We start from the raw sequence: 16,358 nt of genomic DNA, 5'->3' as shown, positions 1-16,358 counted from the left end.
ATTTGATACTTTGTGTTGTATAATCTAATATGACAGCAAAATGGTGCTTGAACTTCTTCAAACTGTTGCAAGATTTTAGTGCATAGAAATGTAAACTATAAAATGATGTCTATTTTTCACAAATAAAAGGAAAATTGAGATATGTTTTTGCTTATTTCTTCAGGAATTGGTGATTACTATTGAGAAGACACACTAAAGAATGCATCTTTATTCTTGCTTTCCAACTGGTCTAAATTTGGTATAAAAGACAAGTAGATTTTCTTTTGCTAGTCCATGAATGGTCTGTCAACCTAACTATGGTCTCTTATGATTACCATTTCAAACCCTGAACATCTAAAGTGTCTGGTGTTACTTGTAGCTTTCATATTTAGGCAAACCTATGTGTTCTCCTTGCCTGCAACTAAACCAGTAGGTGGTGGCTATTGCAGCTGCATTACTTTAATCCATCTTTTAAGTCCAGCAGGCTATTTCTTTTTTTCTTTTTTTTGTGCCAAATCTGGAGGTAGAGACCAGTTGTGGTGTTGGACCACAAACAATGGATACATCTTTCTTTGGGAAAGAGAGAGTTATAGAACAGTCATCCATCTTTCTTTGTAGTTCAATTTATGAGCTGTATGTGAGGGAAACAGTCACTCAACTGACAATTTAATGCATTTATGTCCACTTTTATGCTGTCATCTGAAAAGGGCAGAGAAGAGATGCACACTGTTGTGTGTCCCTACCCTCCTGCCTCTCCATCACCATCTTTCTTGCCATTTACCACCCCCCTTCAAAATTGTATATGGTGATGAGTAACTGGCATCTTTACCTTTCATGCCCACAGAGCAAAAGACACTTGAAGGAGAAAAAAAAAAAGGCAATACAGGAGGAACATTGTTGTGTGTCCCTACCCTCCTCTCTCTCTCTCTCCATCGGTTTCCTTTACCACTTCTTTCTAATTTTATATTATTTCTAAGTAACTGACATCTTTACCTTTAATAATGCTCACAGAGGAAAAGGAGACTTCAAAGAGAAAAAAAGAGGCTGATGAGAAAACAATGCAAGTGGAACATTGCATCTATCTCTTCATGATGCTTAAATATACTGCATTTACCGCTTTGTGCAATACTTTGGGTGAAGTTTTGAAAAAAAAAAATATTTGAAAAATCTGAAGCAAAACCTCAGGTTCTATAAAAAAAGATTATTTTATCTCCAAACTTCACTATGGCCTTGGTCCGCCTGTTATCGCTCTTGTACAAAGACTCGTAATAATTCGTAGTTCCTTATTTATTTTACGGTCTTCATACGATAGTTGATTGTCCTTATTCGCTAAGCATAAGGTTATCCTTTTTACATGTAATCTTCGTACGATGGTTGATTGCTCTTCACAAACTCTAAGTAAATATTGTCATCATAAGTTGTTGGGTTTGGATGAGGACGATAATAAAAATAATGGTCGATGAGTTGGGTTGAGTGAAGACAAGGTCAAGGGAACAATCGATGAGGGATAGAACGATCTATGTTAAAAAAAAAAATTATTTTAAAATTTTTAAAAATATCAACATTTTATATGATATTTAAAAATAATAATTTTTTTTTATAAAAATTAATCCTATTTCTTTAAGTATAGCAAATATAAAAATCAAATTTTCATGTTTTGATCGTGTATATGTCACGTTAAAGAGAAAGAAGGTATTTCACTTTTGCCTCAAAAGAGTGGGAATATAGGTTTATTATCTTTTTAATAAACAACTTTTGCATGTATCTTCCTTTATTCTTCTTTCCTTTGATTTTATGCTTGTGTTAGCTGCATTTATTTACTTGCCAGCCCCCACCAGATGATGGGATAATCATACATCCCACACCCATTAAATGATGTTTCATTACTAACCTTTTATCTAATTTGAGGAGAGAGAGAGAGAGAGAGAGAGAGAGCCTCTTTTTAGTTCTTCTGTTGAAAATATAAATGGTTTGTTTTGCCTCTTCTTTTTTCGCCCTTTTACCTCAACTTGTGCGGCCTGATCAATGGCCTTGCTACTGGGTGTCTCTGTGATTTGTCATATTCTTGGACTTTTCTGTAGTGGGGGTTTTAAAAGGTATAACCTTGATGGCTTCTAGGGGCTGTAGGCAACGAGGGGAAGGAAAGAAGCAAAGAAGAAGAAAGCAGAGCTGGTGTAAAAGAAAGGAAAGCAGGGGAGCCATCCTTCTCATGCCCCTCCCCTGTGGATTCTGGGCTTTCCCGTGAGTGGCTTCTCCAAAAGGTGTGATCTTGATGCGTTCTTGGTTTGGAGGCAGCGAAGACCCGGAAAGTGAGTTGGCAATAGTGGGTAGCTGAAGAAGGGCAGGACGGCGAAAACTGCCAGTCTTGATTATATATTCCAGTCAAGCAACTGGGTGTTGCTTCAAGATCTATCCTTGGTCCTAAAGACAGCAAAGAGTAGTACATAGAGGGAAGCAGTGGGCAGCTGAATTAGAATAAGAGGGGGAAAGATCAATCCTCCTCTACTTGATGATATATTCTGGTGGATTAGAGAAAGATTGACTCCACTCCTCTCAAAAATCTATCTTGCAGCTGTTCCTCTGGAAAAGTTGTGATCTTGGATTGGAGATTGTTTGGATCCTTCCTGCGGATCTCGAGCTTGTCTGTGCGTGAGTTCTTGTTAGGATGTCACGGCGCAGGGTTTCCTTTTCTGATGGCAAGCAATGCAAGGATGGCCGAAGGTGGAGCAACCCGTTGGTGGTTCTATTTGTTCTCTGTTGTGTTGGTTGCTCCATATGTTTGTTATGGGGATTGGAGGTCTATGGGATATTAGAAAGGAAAGTGAGAGTTAGGGCTTTGGGAGATGAGAGAGAGAAGACGCTGCTTGATCAATACAACCTCAGCAAAGATCGGGTTCAGGCCTTGGCTTTGCTAATCTCTTCGTTGAATCAGGTACCACTTACCCTCCCCTCCCTCTTCCCCTTCTATCCTGATCTAGATTTGTGGGATAAGAGAGTCTGCTTGGGACACTTTGATACCCAGGTAATTTTAAGTGACTTTATCTTGCTCTGCCGATGCTCAAGATTGCTCCAACACCTGAAACTAAATGAGTGGTACATGCAAGCTTTATGTAACAAGAACAGCTTGTTATATATATGGACTACAGTTATAATTAATATTAGTCCTTGAGTGTTGGGAGATGGACTGTTGAATCAAATGATTTTCGTGGTAATTGTGTTCCAAAGTGGATGATAAATAGAGTCCTTTGTCAGGAGAACTTAGATCATTTCTTGAATTTAAATGCCTTCTAGTCAACATAGGTCACAAAATCTTTTCTACTTAAGCATGTTAGAAGCAAAAGGTGCTTTAGAAAGCCTCTGCACTTTACAGATTAAGCATCCTGAAATGCACTTGAATTGATCTTTGTGATGACACATAAGTCCATAGAAAATATGTCCTCTAGCATGTAAAGTTCCAATTTGGAATCTCCCTCATAAAAGATCTCAAAAGAAATCCTTATACCCATCAAGAGGATAGTTATATAATCTAAAGTCCCACTGGGACTAAATAGGATTGGCACAGCAGCAAGCCACTTGCATGAAAAGCAGTTATTCCTAAAAGGAATAAATAGTTTAATCTTATTTAGTGCAATAACTCCAACTATCTTTGAAAACATGCATATATTTACCTGTAGATGTTACGGTTGCTACTCAAAATCCTTCATCTTACCCTTATTTCTTACCATTTTTATCACCTTATAAGATATACAACCTTGGGATTGTTCTGGACTTTTCCCAACTTTTTACTTATCTACTAAATTTCTGTCGCTTGAGGACTCTAACCTCTAGATGTGTGCTCAAGTGTACAGTGTCCATAAACTTCACTGTTAACTTTATGTTGTTTGTGTCAGCATATTCACGTTGGCTTTAGGAAATGATTTTCTTATTCTGAAGCGTGCTTAGGCAATCAAAAGAAGGATCATGTCACAGGATACAAGATCACTGTGGTATGCTGTCATGTTTAAGGTTTACTAAGAACACTATATTTACAATTTTCAAATTGAAGTGCATTGTCTATCCATGTGTAGATGTACAATCTTAAGGAGGATGAATATCTACGTAGGCAATCCCTTAACAATCTAGGAAGTGAATTTTACTACTTACCTGGTTCTTTCCAAATGACAAAGATTTAAAAACTTGTGATCATTATAATTTAGACAAAAGCTTTTAGAGAAAAACATGTGCAGAAGATAAGTATCAAGTTCATCGATATGCACCTTTAGTGATAGTAAGAAAATTGCCTTGTATATTTATTGGAAGATGTAATGTAACTATGGCCTACCTCATCCTAAAGCATAGTTGAAATTGACTCTATGGGTTCCCTTGTTAAAAAGATTGCAATAGCTTTCCCAGGTATCCATCAAAAGATTGTTGCTGCCTTGCTAAGATTGGTTTCTATTTTATATCCAATCTTAGATATTTTCTCTTGTTACAGGGAAGATTCTATGAGTGCATGAGCAAGTCTGTAGCAGATGAAAGACTTGGCAGTAGCCTCTTACAAGCCCTAAGAGAACAGCATCCAGAGATAGATCAGTCTCAAGATCAGCAACATTGGGTGAGCAATAAGTCTTTTATGATCAATGTCCAATTCAAACTGACTGCATGCTTGTTAGATCTGCACAGTCATCACCTAGGAATGAACGTATGCCAGATTTCATCCCTCAAAATATTATACCTTTCACAACAAACAATGATGTTATCTGCTTCAAGGTCTGCTCAGTTTCTGTGTTGCACTCAATGGAAGGATCAGATTATTCTGCATGCTTTTTTTTTTTAAATTATAAAATAAAAAATTGGCATATCTGACAAAGAAATATCAGTATCATTTGTTTATATGTATAAATTATTTCATGTTTTTATATCATCCATGGAAGGAATTTTGTTTTCCTGATGTAGATAAATTTTCTTCACTTAAGTAGTAATACCCTTTATGAGTTTTTCTTCATTGCACTACCATGAACAATTTTTTGCAACATAGAGTGTTGTGCTGCTAAATGCAATGGATTTTGAACCCACTGGGGTCCTGCTCATGGGTGCTTTACAGATTTGTTGACCAACTAAAGACTTTTTCTATATTTTCTTTATACACAATTCTTTCCAGCTCATTTGTTCCTTCCATAGCAATCCATTAATCAATAATGAACATAATGTCCACTTAAATTGGAGGCTTTCATGACATCTTTTGTGATATCTTCAACAGTGCATCTCATCCTTATCAAATTGCTACTCACAGGCGTGTTAATATTTGCCAATTAATTGTACCTGAAGACCTAACTTGGATAAGGTAGAAAGAATACCCATGCCAATTATCTACTGGGACTAAATTATCATGTTCTTCAATCTTCATGATCATCCATCTCCTGATCTCGTACCATTACACCAGTGTTCTGCAGGTCGAAAGTTGTACATCCAAACAATTAAGCTTTAGATTGGCTGCCATGATTATCTGTGCTGGTTCTATTGACAAAATAACTTCAAATTCAGATTCCCACTTTTGGTTGCAAGTTTGAGAAATTCTTTAGCCAAAGATGTACAGAAAGATCAAATCAGGACAACTTACCATCAACCAAGTTTTCTTATGCTTTTTGGTGAATACCATGTCAATAATTTAAATCAACTGAAATTGTTTTGTTGCCCTTGATCACTAAACTTGTGGGATCTGCAATGATCTTTCTAGTTTTGATGGAAAGGTATGAATGAGCCATTAACCAGTTAAGTGACTGATTGTTGAATTGACAGCAGACTCAAAACTTCAGATGCAGATCATTTTCAAATAAATCAGTTAGCATATGAAAGAGGAAAATTCTCTTAGAGGAAACTGGACAAAACTAAGTTGTGGCATTCATCTAAGTCGTGCTAGCATAATACTGGCACTTGGCAATCTAAGATGAAGGATTTGCCAACAAAAAACTGACCTGGCATAAAGCATGTGCCAGCTGTTGGCAATGGCACTAATTGCTTTTGAGAGTTTCAGTCCCAAAATGTAGTTGAAGCTGTTAATTTGGATAATTTTGTTTCATGTTATAAAAAGAAATGTGTATGTACTGAACATAAGTGGCATTCTAGAGTTCATGCCAACTGTTATGCAAGTTCAGGTCTGGAAGTGACAGCATACTGTGTTTTTATTGCTTCCATTTTAATCTAAACACTTGGCTATAGTTTGGTAGTCTTGTCATTTGATATTCTTTACTAATTTGGTATCCATATACTTTGTAGTTTTAGAGATTTGAAATTCTATATTAATGAAATATTCATAAACTATTTGTATAGGACCGTGAAAATATGTCTCATGAGAAGGTGTCAGTAGAAATCATGCAGGAGACTCACCAATTTTTTCCAGAGCCTTTGTTGAACATACTTTATCTTGTTATAGTGGAAATGGTGGTCTTTTCTATGGGATTTGCTCTTGGCATATTCTTTAAGTCCTCATGCCAACAATTTCAGCAGCAGAAGCATTACAAACCACAGAATTCAAAGGGTAGAGGTAAATGGAGTAAGAAGTTCCTATTTCTAGGAGTATTGCTTGGGCTCTTAGTGGCTGTATGGATATTTCTTAGTATGAAGGCAGATATTACTGAAAGGAGGAAAGAGACTCTGGTAAATATGTGTGATGAGAGAGCTCGAATGCTCCAGGATCAATTCAATGTGAGCATGAATCATGTGCATGCGTTAGCCATTCTGGTCTCAACTTTTCACCATGGGAAGCAACCTTCTGCTATTGATCAGGTACCTGTTTGTTGATTCATTCCATCTTTCATATTAAAGTTTTTGACTGTGATTGGAAGATAAGCAAATTGCTCGTCATCTTTTTAGTTATCTGGTGCATTCTGGTCACTGTGGTGTACTTTTCTTGCTTGTTTTAGTTTGGGATCATGTCAATTATTTCCTGAGAATAATGTAAAAACTTATGAAATTTCAATAACTGGAAAGCCTCAATTAAGTTTTTATGAGAATTTTCTTTTGAAACTTCTGGCCATTTCTAGAAAACTCAGTACAAGCTCAAGTTACAATGGGCATTGCATATAGAGCTGGCTGTTTCCATTGTCAGCTTTTGGGAAAATATCATAGGTCTATTAAATATATTCTTAGGAGATATAGGTAGAAGGATGAGGACGAGCCTTGGTACAACTGTAAGATTGCTCCTTCGTGACTTAGGAGACTAGGGTTTGAGTCATGGAAAATAGCCCCAAGGCTGCGTACATTGACCCTCCCCCGGCTCGTGCACTAAGGATGGTTTGTGCAGGTAATTACACTACTTTTCTTCCCGTTTCTTACAATGCAGAGTATGACGAACCTATGTTTCAGAAGATATATGTCCTCTTACATTTAGAATATCAATGTAGAGTATCATAAGTTTTTCATTAGCTAATAACTAAAAAATTGAATAAAATTCCCTGAGACCTATAATTTAGAATAATTGAACATCCCAATTGTTTAATCTTTTTGTTATCTTTGTGGTAGAAAACATTTGCAGAGTTCACAGCAAGAACAGCATTTGAAAGGCCACTGATGAGTGGTGTTGCCTATGCTTTGAGAGTATTACACAGGGAGAGGGAGGAGTTCGAGAAGCAGCATGGTTGGAAGATAAAGAAGATGAAAACTGAGTATCAGTGCCTAGTTAAAGATGACTACAACCCTGAGAAGCTTGATCCCTCACCTGTTCAAGATGAATATGCACCTGTTATATTCTCACAGGAAACTGTATCTCACATTGTATCTATTGATATGATGTCCGGCAAGGTAACTTCTTTGGTGAGCTTTAGTAAAATAGATTTACGTGCTTCAATCAAGAAGCCTTCTTTCTGCTTTTTCTTTCATAGAAAGAAACAATTAGTATTCAAATAAATCAACTATCAAACATTTAAGACATGTTAAATTAACTTTGCATAATATGCAAGACCACATCTTTGATGTTCATTTACATTTTATGACATTAAATTAATTCAGTTATCTGTAATCCTATATGGCAATTCTTTCTGTGGAAACCAATGTCAAGGACATTCTAGTCCAATTTCACCAAGTTGCCCATGGATGAGTTTAAACTTGGAAGTATTTTACTGCATTGGATTGTATAAGGTGATCCCCTATACTGTGGTTTTTCATGTTTATTTATAATTATAATTATGATTTTTGTTCTATGCACTCTCAAATGAGGAAGGCAGAGCCCAAGAATTCCTGAAGTGTTGAACATTTGTCGAACACTATCGAAACATGAGATACCTTTAAGTTAGAGCATCTAAGTGTAAGAAGGATAGAAATTGACCTGCAGAATTGTATGAGTTCACGTTGCCCTAGGGGACTGAGTTACTTTGAAGCTGATTGGCATGTTATATACATGATTTTATAGAGATTAAGATTCTTAGAAGGTAGAGGTGTCTAGATTGGTTGGAGTACATGTACATATAAAAAGAAAACAAGGTTGTAAAAAGGCTAAAACATAGTCATGATGAAGTATCTGACAGTTTTACTTTAGTACATTCATTGTGTGGAAGAAACTATATATAAGGATACCTATAATAGGGAGAAGGCTTCTTGGTCATGTTCTTGTCATATGCATTTCAAGATTAAAACTTTATCTATGTGAGTTGTTTAAAAAGTCTAATTTGTATTACTTGTTTAACATATATGAACATTTTTTTGACAAGTGCAAATTGTGCAAAAAGCAACTCAAAACTATTACAATATTAAATATTTAATGGCAGTTACTTTTTTGACCTAGAAATTGATCATAAATGACATTGCAATGTTGAAGTTAACCTTCTCATTTAATGTTGTGCCCAGGAAGACCGTGAAAACATATTGCGAGCAAGGGCTAATGGGAAGGGAGTCTTAACGTCTCCTTTTAATCTTTTGAAGTCCAATCACCTTGGTGTGGTGCTTACGTTCGCGGTGTATAACACTAATCTGCCTCCAAATGCTACACCAAAAGAGCGCATTGAGGCTACTGTAGGGTGAGCTCTACCTTTTTTTTGCTTTTGAAGTGCAGCAGAAAGGGACCATTTTTTAAATTTATTTTCTTTTTATGCAATTATTTTCTTGAACAGATACCTTGGTGCATCATTTGATGTCCCATCTTTGGTGGAAAAGCTTCTTCACCAGCTTGCCAGCAAGCACACTATTGTTGTAAATCTGTATGACACAACAAATGTTTCTGCACCTATTAGGATGTACGGCCCTGATTTAGCTAGTGCTAGTGAGATGCATATTAGTAATGTTGACTTTGGGGATCCAACCCATAAGCATGAAATGCATTGCAGGTAGCCATCCTAATCTAAAGGCTTGCACATATAATAATAAAATTCAAAAATTATTCTCTTATTTGGAGTTAGTTATTTTGGTCTAGATTCAAGCACAAGCCTCCACCACCTTGGTCAGCAATAACAACGTCACTAGGGGTTGCAGTAATTGTTCTGCTTGTTGGGCATATATTTCATGCAGCTCTAGACCGCATTGAGGAGGTGGAAGATGATTATCGTCAAATGAGAGAGCTGAAAGTCCGAGCAGAAGCTGCTGATGTAGCAAAATCTCAAGTGATATTCTCTCTTTTTTTGCCTTTCTTATAATTTTCTGTCCCTTACAGATTTTCCTTGAGATCTGAGAGTTGCACTTCTTATCATAATGTGTACCCTGTTTTCTACTCTCTGACTAATGTGTCATATTTGTTGGTTGCAGTTTTTGGCAACAGTTTCGCATGAAATCAGGACTCCAATGAATGGCGTCTTGGGTTGGTCTAAGAGCCTCAAAATTATCTTTTACATAATATATTGGTTTCTACAGTTGGTTTTCTTCATTCGTGAAAGATTCTATAGAAAATAAAATAATGAAGATTTTTTCTGCCATATCAGGTATGTTACGGATGCTGATGGACACAGATCTTGATGCAACCCAAGAGGATTTTGCTATGACTGCCCAATCAAGTGGAAAAGCTCTAATAGCTCTGATAAATGAGGTCCTTGATCAGGCTAAGATAGAATCTGGCAGGCTTGAGCTAGAGGCTGTTCCTTTTGATCTTCGTGATGTTTTGGACAATGTTCTATTTCTATTTTCTGATAAACCACAAGCCAAAGGCATAGAGGTGAAAACTGAAGCAACAAGTTTGTAATCTTTTCAAATTCTTTTTCACCATATTATCACTTCTGAATCTTTTTCTGGTGTTCATTTTACTTCCTGGTGAGTAGATGGCAGTCTGTGTATCTCAACAAGTTCCAGATATTCTAATTGGAGATCCTGGACGATTCAGGCAGATCATCACAAATCTTGTTGGAAACTCAGTGAAGGTTAATTGCTTGCCTGATGTCATTAATCATAAGTAGCATTACATGTTCATTCATTAATTATATTTGTAGAATGTTAAATATCCATTCATGCAACTTACCTATTCTTGAAAGTTTGTGATAATCAAGATTCAAGAGTATGTTTTACCATCATTAAATATTCATGCACCGACATTTACATTGGTACTGTATATCTTGATGATAATGTTGGTCTTCTTTACAATTTCAAATTCTCTTAAAAGAATGTTTTCCATATCTGTTTACATATGACTTAGCTCAAGTGGTCAATGCTGAGTTTGTTGTTTAGGTAGTCATACGGCGAATTAGCATCTCTTAGCAATATGAGCACTATTTTCTTGTCATTTAGCTGTTCTGGTTAAGTTGTAGTCTTATTTTCATTTTAACTATGACTACCATTACAGATGAGCCACAACTGTTATTCTATGTATTGCTCCATTGTACTAAAGTAAGTAATAATAAGTTCTTCTCCACATTTTCTTCATTTATGGAGACAATACCATAACAGGCACTGTGTAAAATGCCTATGTCAGCAAGATGGAATTCTAACACGACTGGACATGGAAACCAAGAGGAGATCTATGATTTGATATTTGACATAGTTGCTTCTTAATCTATACTTTAACACTGAAGAGACACTAACTCTCATGTTTCATAGTTCCATGAGAGAGCAATCTTCAGAACAACCTGCAGATCTGATTTTCAAATGATAAAATATGTTATTTTAATAGAAAAGGCACCAGAAGCAACCTCTTGGCAATTTATGCCATCTCAATTTTGCTTCAATTCATTTAGATTTCCAAGTCTATTTCAAGCCAATCTTTTATATGAAAACTTGTGTTGTCAATTGCATTTACTGTATCACATAGTATATTTAATAATTGTCTCCTACTAGTTGCATGTTCTGGAAAGCATGCAAGTACATATATCATTGTTAATTTGAGTTTCACATATTTTTTCAGTTCACAAGAGAGGGGCATATATATGTGTCAGTACATCTAGTTGAAGATGCAAAGAGTGTCAAAGTTGGACAGTGTGAAACATTGAGTGGGTTTCATGTAGTAGACAAAAGAAAAATCTGGGAGAATTTCTCAATGGTTAAATATTCAAACGAAGCTAATGATGCAGTTAGCTTGATGGTGACTGTTGAAGACACTGGTGTCGGTATACCTCAAGATGCTCAGATCCGTATATTCACACCATTCATGCAAGCTGACAGCTCTACCTCGCGGACATACGGTGGAACTGGATTAGGACTGAGCATTAGCAAATGCTTAGTGGAACTGATGGGGGGAGAAATAGGCTTTATTAGTAAACCTGGGATTGGCAGCACATTTTCTTTCACTGCTGTTTTCAGGGATCGATGCAAAAGTTCAGATGATATAAAGAGGCACCATTCTGACCCAGCTTTATCAGATTTCCAAGGTATGAGAGCACTGGTTACTGATGGGAGAAGCATACGTGCTGAAAGTACCGCGTATCATTTGAAAAGATTAGGAATACATGTCCATGTTGCAATTGACCAAGACTCTGCAATTAATACCATATTGGATGTGTGCAGTAACAGGTATTTTGCTTTTACTATTAAATATACCAAGGAAGCACCTTTAGGCTTGAAGGTCCATAAGTTCAGCTAAAGTAATATTACTGCCATAAATCCTTAAAACACAAAAATGCTTGAATCCTCCTGTATATTCAGTATTCAGCAGCTGTATACTGTCACAACTCATCAAAATTTCCTATACTTCTTCAGTGTTCCATGCATGTTTCCTGATGGATCTTCTTATTGCTAATGGTGGGTTCAGAACCAACTTGAGAGGCTGTGTTGCTGCAAAATTCAGCTTTGTTATAACAAGTAAATCAACCCAAAATATTATTTCAATCATACAAGTTTAATACCTATTGAAAGTAAAGTAAAAACAATTTTCCTCGCAATAAAATATAAATTAAAAAAAAATCTTTCATCTGTTAATTTCCGTTGATGAGTAAGCCACAAATAAGTTTTATACAGTGGATAAAATTTTATCTGCATTATCTCATTTTGTCTCTTAGAACTTCCAAACAGAGCTTGATTACTGGGTTCAGAGTTTCTAAGTACCATAGAGGAATCTATCTTTATTTTTCAAGTAAAAAAAGGCACAATGTGATTTGTTCCATTGACCACATAGTAAAAGTTTGATGATAACTCAGTTTTAGCTTGAGATTTTGTAGATTAATAAGGTGACAATTATAATTTTATGCATTATTGGTAATGCTTGTAATATTTCTTTTGCAGTGGGAAAGAGCGTTTGGACATGGTACTTGTTGATAAAGATGCATGGGGTGGGGGTTCAGGGATTTCTTTTCCTTGCCTTCTTTTAGAGCGCAGGAAAAATGGTGCAGTTGTGCATCAAGAAAGTCTACCAAAGATGTTTCTGGTAGCTACTTTCCTAAGCCCCACCGAGGTTCATGACCTGAAGTCAGCAGGATATGTTGATAGCATACTGAAACCATTGCGTCTGAGTATGATTGCTGCTTGTATTCGGAAAGCACTAGGTGTAGGGAGTAAGAGGCAGCAATTGAAAGGGCAACCAATGGCACTTCATAAACTTCTTATTGGAAAAAATGTCCTAGTTGTTGATGACAATGCAGTCAACCGAAAAGTGGCTGCTTGTGCTTTAAAGAAATTTGGTGCTACAGTTACTTGTGCACACAGTGGGAAGGAGGCTATTAGAATGCTCCAGCCTCCACACAATTTTGATGCATGCTTTATGGATGTTCAGATGCCAGAGATGGATGGGTATTTCTCCTTTTTTGTTTGAACTGTTATAAAAGATGGATATATTTTTTGGTTTGGTTATTTGATTTTGCTATGCTGCATGAGGTCTAAACCCATGTCCATTCATGTCATGAGAGCTTTTGCAATCTCTTTTTTCTCCAAAACTAAAAATTATTGTAGTTTATCTATTTCATGTTTTCTTCTTTTCTCCTTTCGGCCATTTTTTTTAATCTATATTTTATGTTACTTGCTATGGAAGTACTTCTTGCTTGCTAGTTTGTATATCGGTACTTCCCTATTCAATCAATTAACTACTAGTTGTTGCTCCTTTTCTTATTACTTTCAAATCACTTAACCATATATGCATTTTGAAATAAACTTATAGTTGTATGTGGTAATAAAGAAATCATTATGGTTCTCCATGCTCGGATATCCAAAATCTTTACTTAAGAGTTGACTAATATGGTTACATATATTTTGGTTTAGGTTTCTAGATATATTTCTTACTGGTTATACAACCTTCTGCAGTTTCGAAGCCACGAGACAGATCCGTCTCATGGAAGATAGAGCCAAAGAGTTGATTAACTCTGGAGATGCATCATTGGAGATGTATGGCAATATAGCTCATTGGCATGTACCTATACTGGCTATGACGGCTGACATAATTCAGGCAACTCATGAAGAGTGTTTGCGGTGTGGTATGGATGATTATGTGTTGAAGCCCTTCGAAGAACAGCAACTCTATTCTGCTGTGGCACGTTTCTTTGAGTTTGATGTGGTTGATGGAGTGTCATAAGAGATGATGCTTTGTGATTGCTAAGTTATTCTTCTTGCGCTTATCTAGTGATTGTCAAGGTGTTGAGGAGTGACAGCAAATAGTGGCCGACATGAGAAAGCAGGAAGAAGCTTCAAATTTGTGGGCTTCCTGGTTTGGTAAGCCTTATCACATGTTTTTTTACCTTTTCTCTTAGCAGTATTTCTCAACTTTCTTAAATGCATTGATTAGTACATGGTTGTGTGATGGCTCCTTGAGCTTTGATTTTTGTGGCTAAGAATTGGCAGCTGCTTTTCCTTACCTAATCTAATAGTGGTTTAGATTCGTAAGAACCATTCTCTAGAACCTTTGCAGGGGTCAAGGGGCTTTAGGCCCCATAAATGTGCGACGGCCCCTTGTTTCTGTGTGAGATCGTTCTTGTTTCCTCGGAAAATAATGTCATGTATGACTACAAACACAGTAGCACATCAGGCACCTAGTCAGATTTCTTGTTGGTAGACCTATCAAATGCCTTTGATCAAAGTACATGATTCCCTAAGAGATATACTTTTCCACAGACCAAGTGTATTGGTTGCAGTATATAAACCAGAACATATCCTTATCTACTGACTTGTTTCATCGGAGACACAGATTGCAAGAAGTTAAATAGAATTGGTTAAACCATGATGATCAGGAACTCGGTACATATCAATAAGCAATCAGCAATCCAGCTTCTTCTTTACTGTATTCAAGAGCCTCTGAGCCAATAAACACAAGAGCAACAAGGTAAATTGTTGCCCTGTGTTCATTTTTAAGCCATGAGTAAATTGTTATTTCACTTTTGAGACTTCTGTCCCTCTATCCTATCCTTTTTTCTTTAAAGCTATGTCATACATACCATTTATGAACCCAGCTGAATGAATTTAATTGTTCGATATGTGCCCAGCTGAATGAATTTAGTCTCCAATTTCTGTTTTTTTAAATCCTCCAAATTCAAATATCTTGTCATTAAGATTAGATGAATATTGTATGCTTGAGCAGGTTTACTGATTGTAACTTGTATCCAGGGGCACTCAGGTACCAGCACATTATAGCAGATTCATGTCAAACATAAGGTACCACTCAAACTAGAGGTAAAGCTTGATCTCTTCCCACTGATGTTGTATTCTTATTGTAAAAATATGAAGCAATTATATTCTATTTGTTCACACCGTTTTGGCTGTGAATTTGAGATCAGCATCGGATATTTAGCATTTTTGGTCTACTGAGAGTTCTAGATAGCAGGCTGTAGTTATGTCCAAAGGAATGAATTTGCATTGTATACTACTAGGACTACCATGACTTTTGTGATATATTATACGATCAATGTTAATTTATTGGAGGCTTTTGTTGAACTTGGATCATTTTCTTATCATCTCTTCTTCTTGCAATCTTAGTCATTTGGTAACAGATTAACATATGCTGTATTTGTATCTGTTTATCCGCATTGTTCTTTTGCATGTGTAAGCTTATTCGTTCACTTCTGATCTCCAATGAACATCATGTACGCCGATGGCAGAGTGGGGCAGTACTTTTAGTCTCCAATGAACATCATGTATGCCGACAGCAGAGTGGGGCAGTACTTTTAGTCGCAAAAGTTAACAAGGCAGTTCAGATCGACTTGATATCACGTTATCCATGAGACTGTAACCATGGATTAAATTCATATCTTATCAACATTTTGCATACAAATGACATCTTGGTCTGAGGAGTATATTGGAAATGATGGCTGTAATATCTGAGGATGCAATTACACTGTTGAAGAGCTGGTCAAAAAGATTATTGCTGTTTTAACAAGTTGTTGTTACCTGCTATAACATTCAATTAATTATTTATTGAACTTTCATTGTGATTGATCTGATAAAAACTATGCTTCTTGAACTGTAATTATCAGTGAAAGCTGGCTTTTCTATTATTTTGTGTTACAGACACTTTATAGAGCTTAATAACAGCAAAAGATCTTATGATTTTGTCGTTGTTATTATTATTACATTATGACTTGTAGAGATAGATTGGTGACAAAATTGGTAGAAGAAATGATGAAACTGATTGCATGCAGGAGTTGAAAGAGGAAATTATTGGATGGGTTCTACTTTTCTGCTTTGTTCTTGTCTGAAGCAGCAGAGACAACATTCGTCTGCAGCTGTCAATTTCTCCCATGTTTCTTTCTCATGCAACACAATCATATCAAGAGGAGTTTGATACCAAAAGAACAATAGAATGAATCACGACACTTGTTGTTTATATTTTTACGGAGAAAAAACCTCTAAACTCTTTAGCTCATTTCATATTCAAATTAAAAAAAAATCTTTCATATAAACTCGAAGAGTTTTACATATTTCATCAAAGAGATAATTTTGGTCATAATGTATATAAAAAAAAAGAAAAAAGGAAGAGAGTTAATAATATAATGATCTTATGTCATAATGTTTTTCGGTTATACTAATATAAAATTAAAGCCGAGGAAAAAAAACTAATTAAAATGTAATCGATTGGT

At 36.1% G+C, this 16,358-nt stretch overlaps 1 protein-coding gene across 2 annotated transcripts; it reads left to right on the top strand.

Annotated features, from left to right (window-relative positions):
- Positions 1-1,956: 1,956 nt before the first annotated feature.
- On the top strand, positions 1,957-15,707 carry LOC135581736 (probable histidine kinase 5). 2 transcript variants are annotated; one of them, XM_065172724.1, is made up of 15 exons: positions 1,957-2,911; positions 4,454-4,573; positions 6,289-6,744; positions 7,480-7,758; positions 8,800-8,969; positions 9,063-9,275; positions 9,362-9,548; positions 9,691-9,742; positions 9,864-10,093; positions 10,197-10,295; positions 11,273-11,877; positions 12,586-13,089; positions 13,597-14,001; positions 14,890-14,955; positions 15,381-15,707. In XM_065172724.1, the coding sequence occupies exons 1-13, from the start codon at positions 2,645-2,647 to the stop codon at positions 13,862-13,864; spliced, it is 3,450 nt and encodes a 1,149-aa protein (XP_065028796.1). In that variant the 5' UTR covers positions 1,957-2,644; the 3' UTR covers positions 13,865-14,001; positions 14,890-14,955; positions 15,381-15,707. The 2 variants fall into 2 exon arrangements, with proteins under 2 accessions (XP_065028796.1, XP_065028795.1); XM_065172723.1 differs by lacking the exon at positions 15,381-15,707 and having other exon boundaries at positions 14,890-15,216.
- Positions 15,708-16,358: the final 651 nt, after the last annotated feature.

This window comes from Musa acuminata, chromosome BXJ3-11 (genome assembly GCF_036884655.1).
Source record: "Musa acuminata AAA Group cultivar baxijiao chromosome BXJ3-11, Cavendish_Baxijiao_AAA, whole genome shotgun sequence".
Lineage (NCBI taxonomy): Eukaryota > Viridiplantae > Streptophyta > Magnoliopsida > Zingiberales > Musaceae > Musa > Musa acuminata.
Note: the sequence above shows the minus strand (reverse complement) of the source record. Positions and strands in the feature narration are given on the sequence as shown.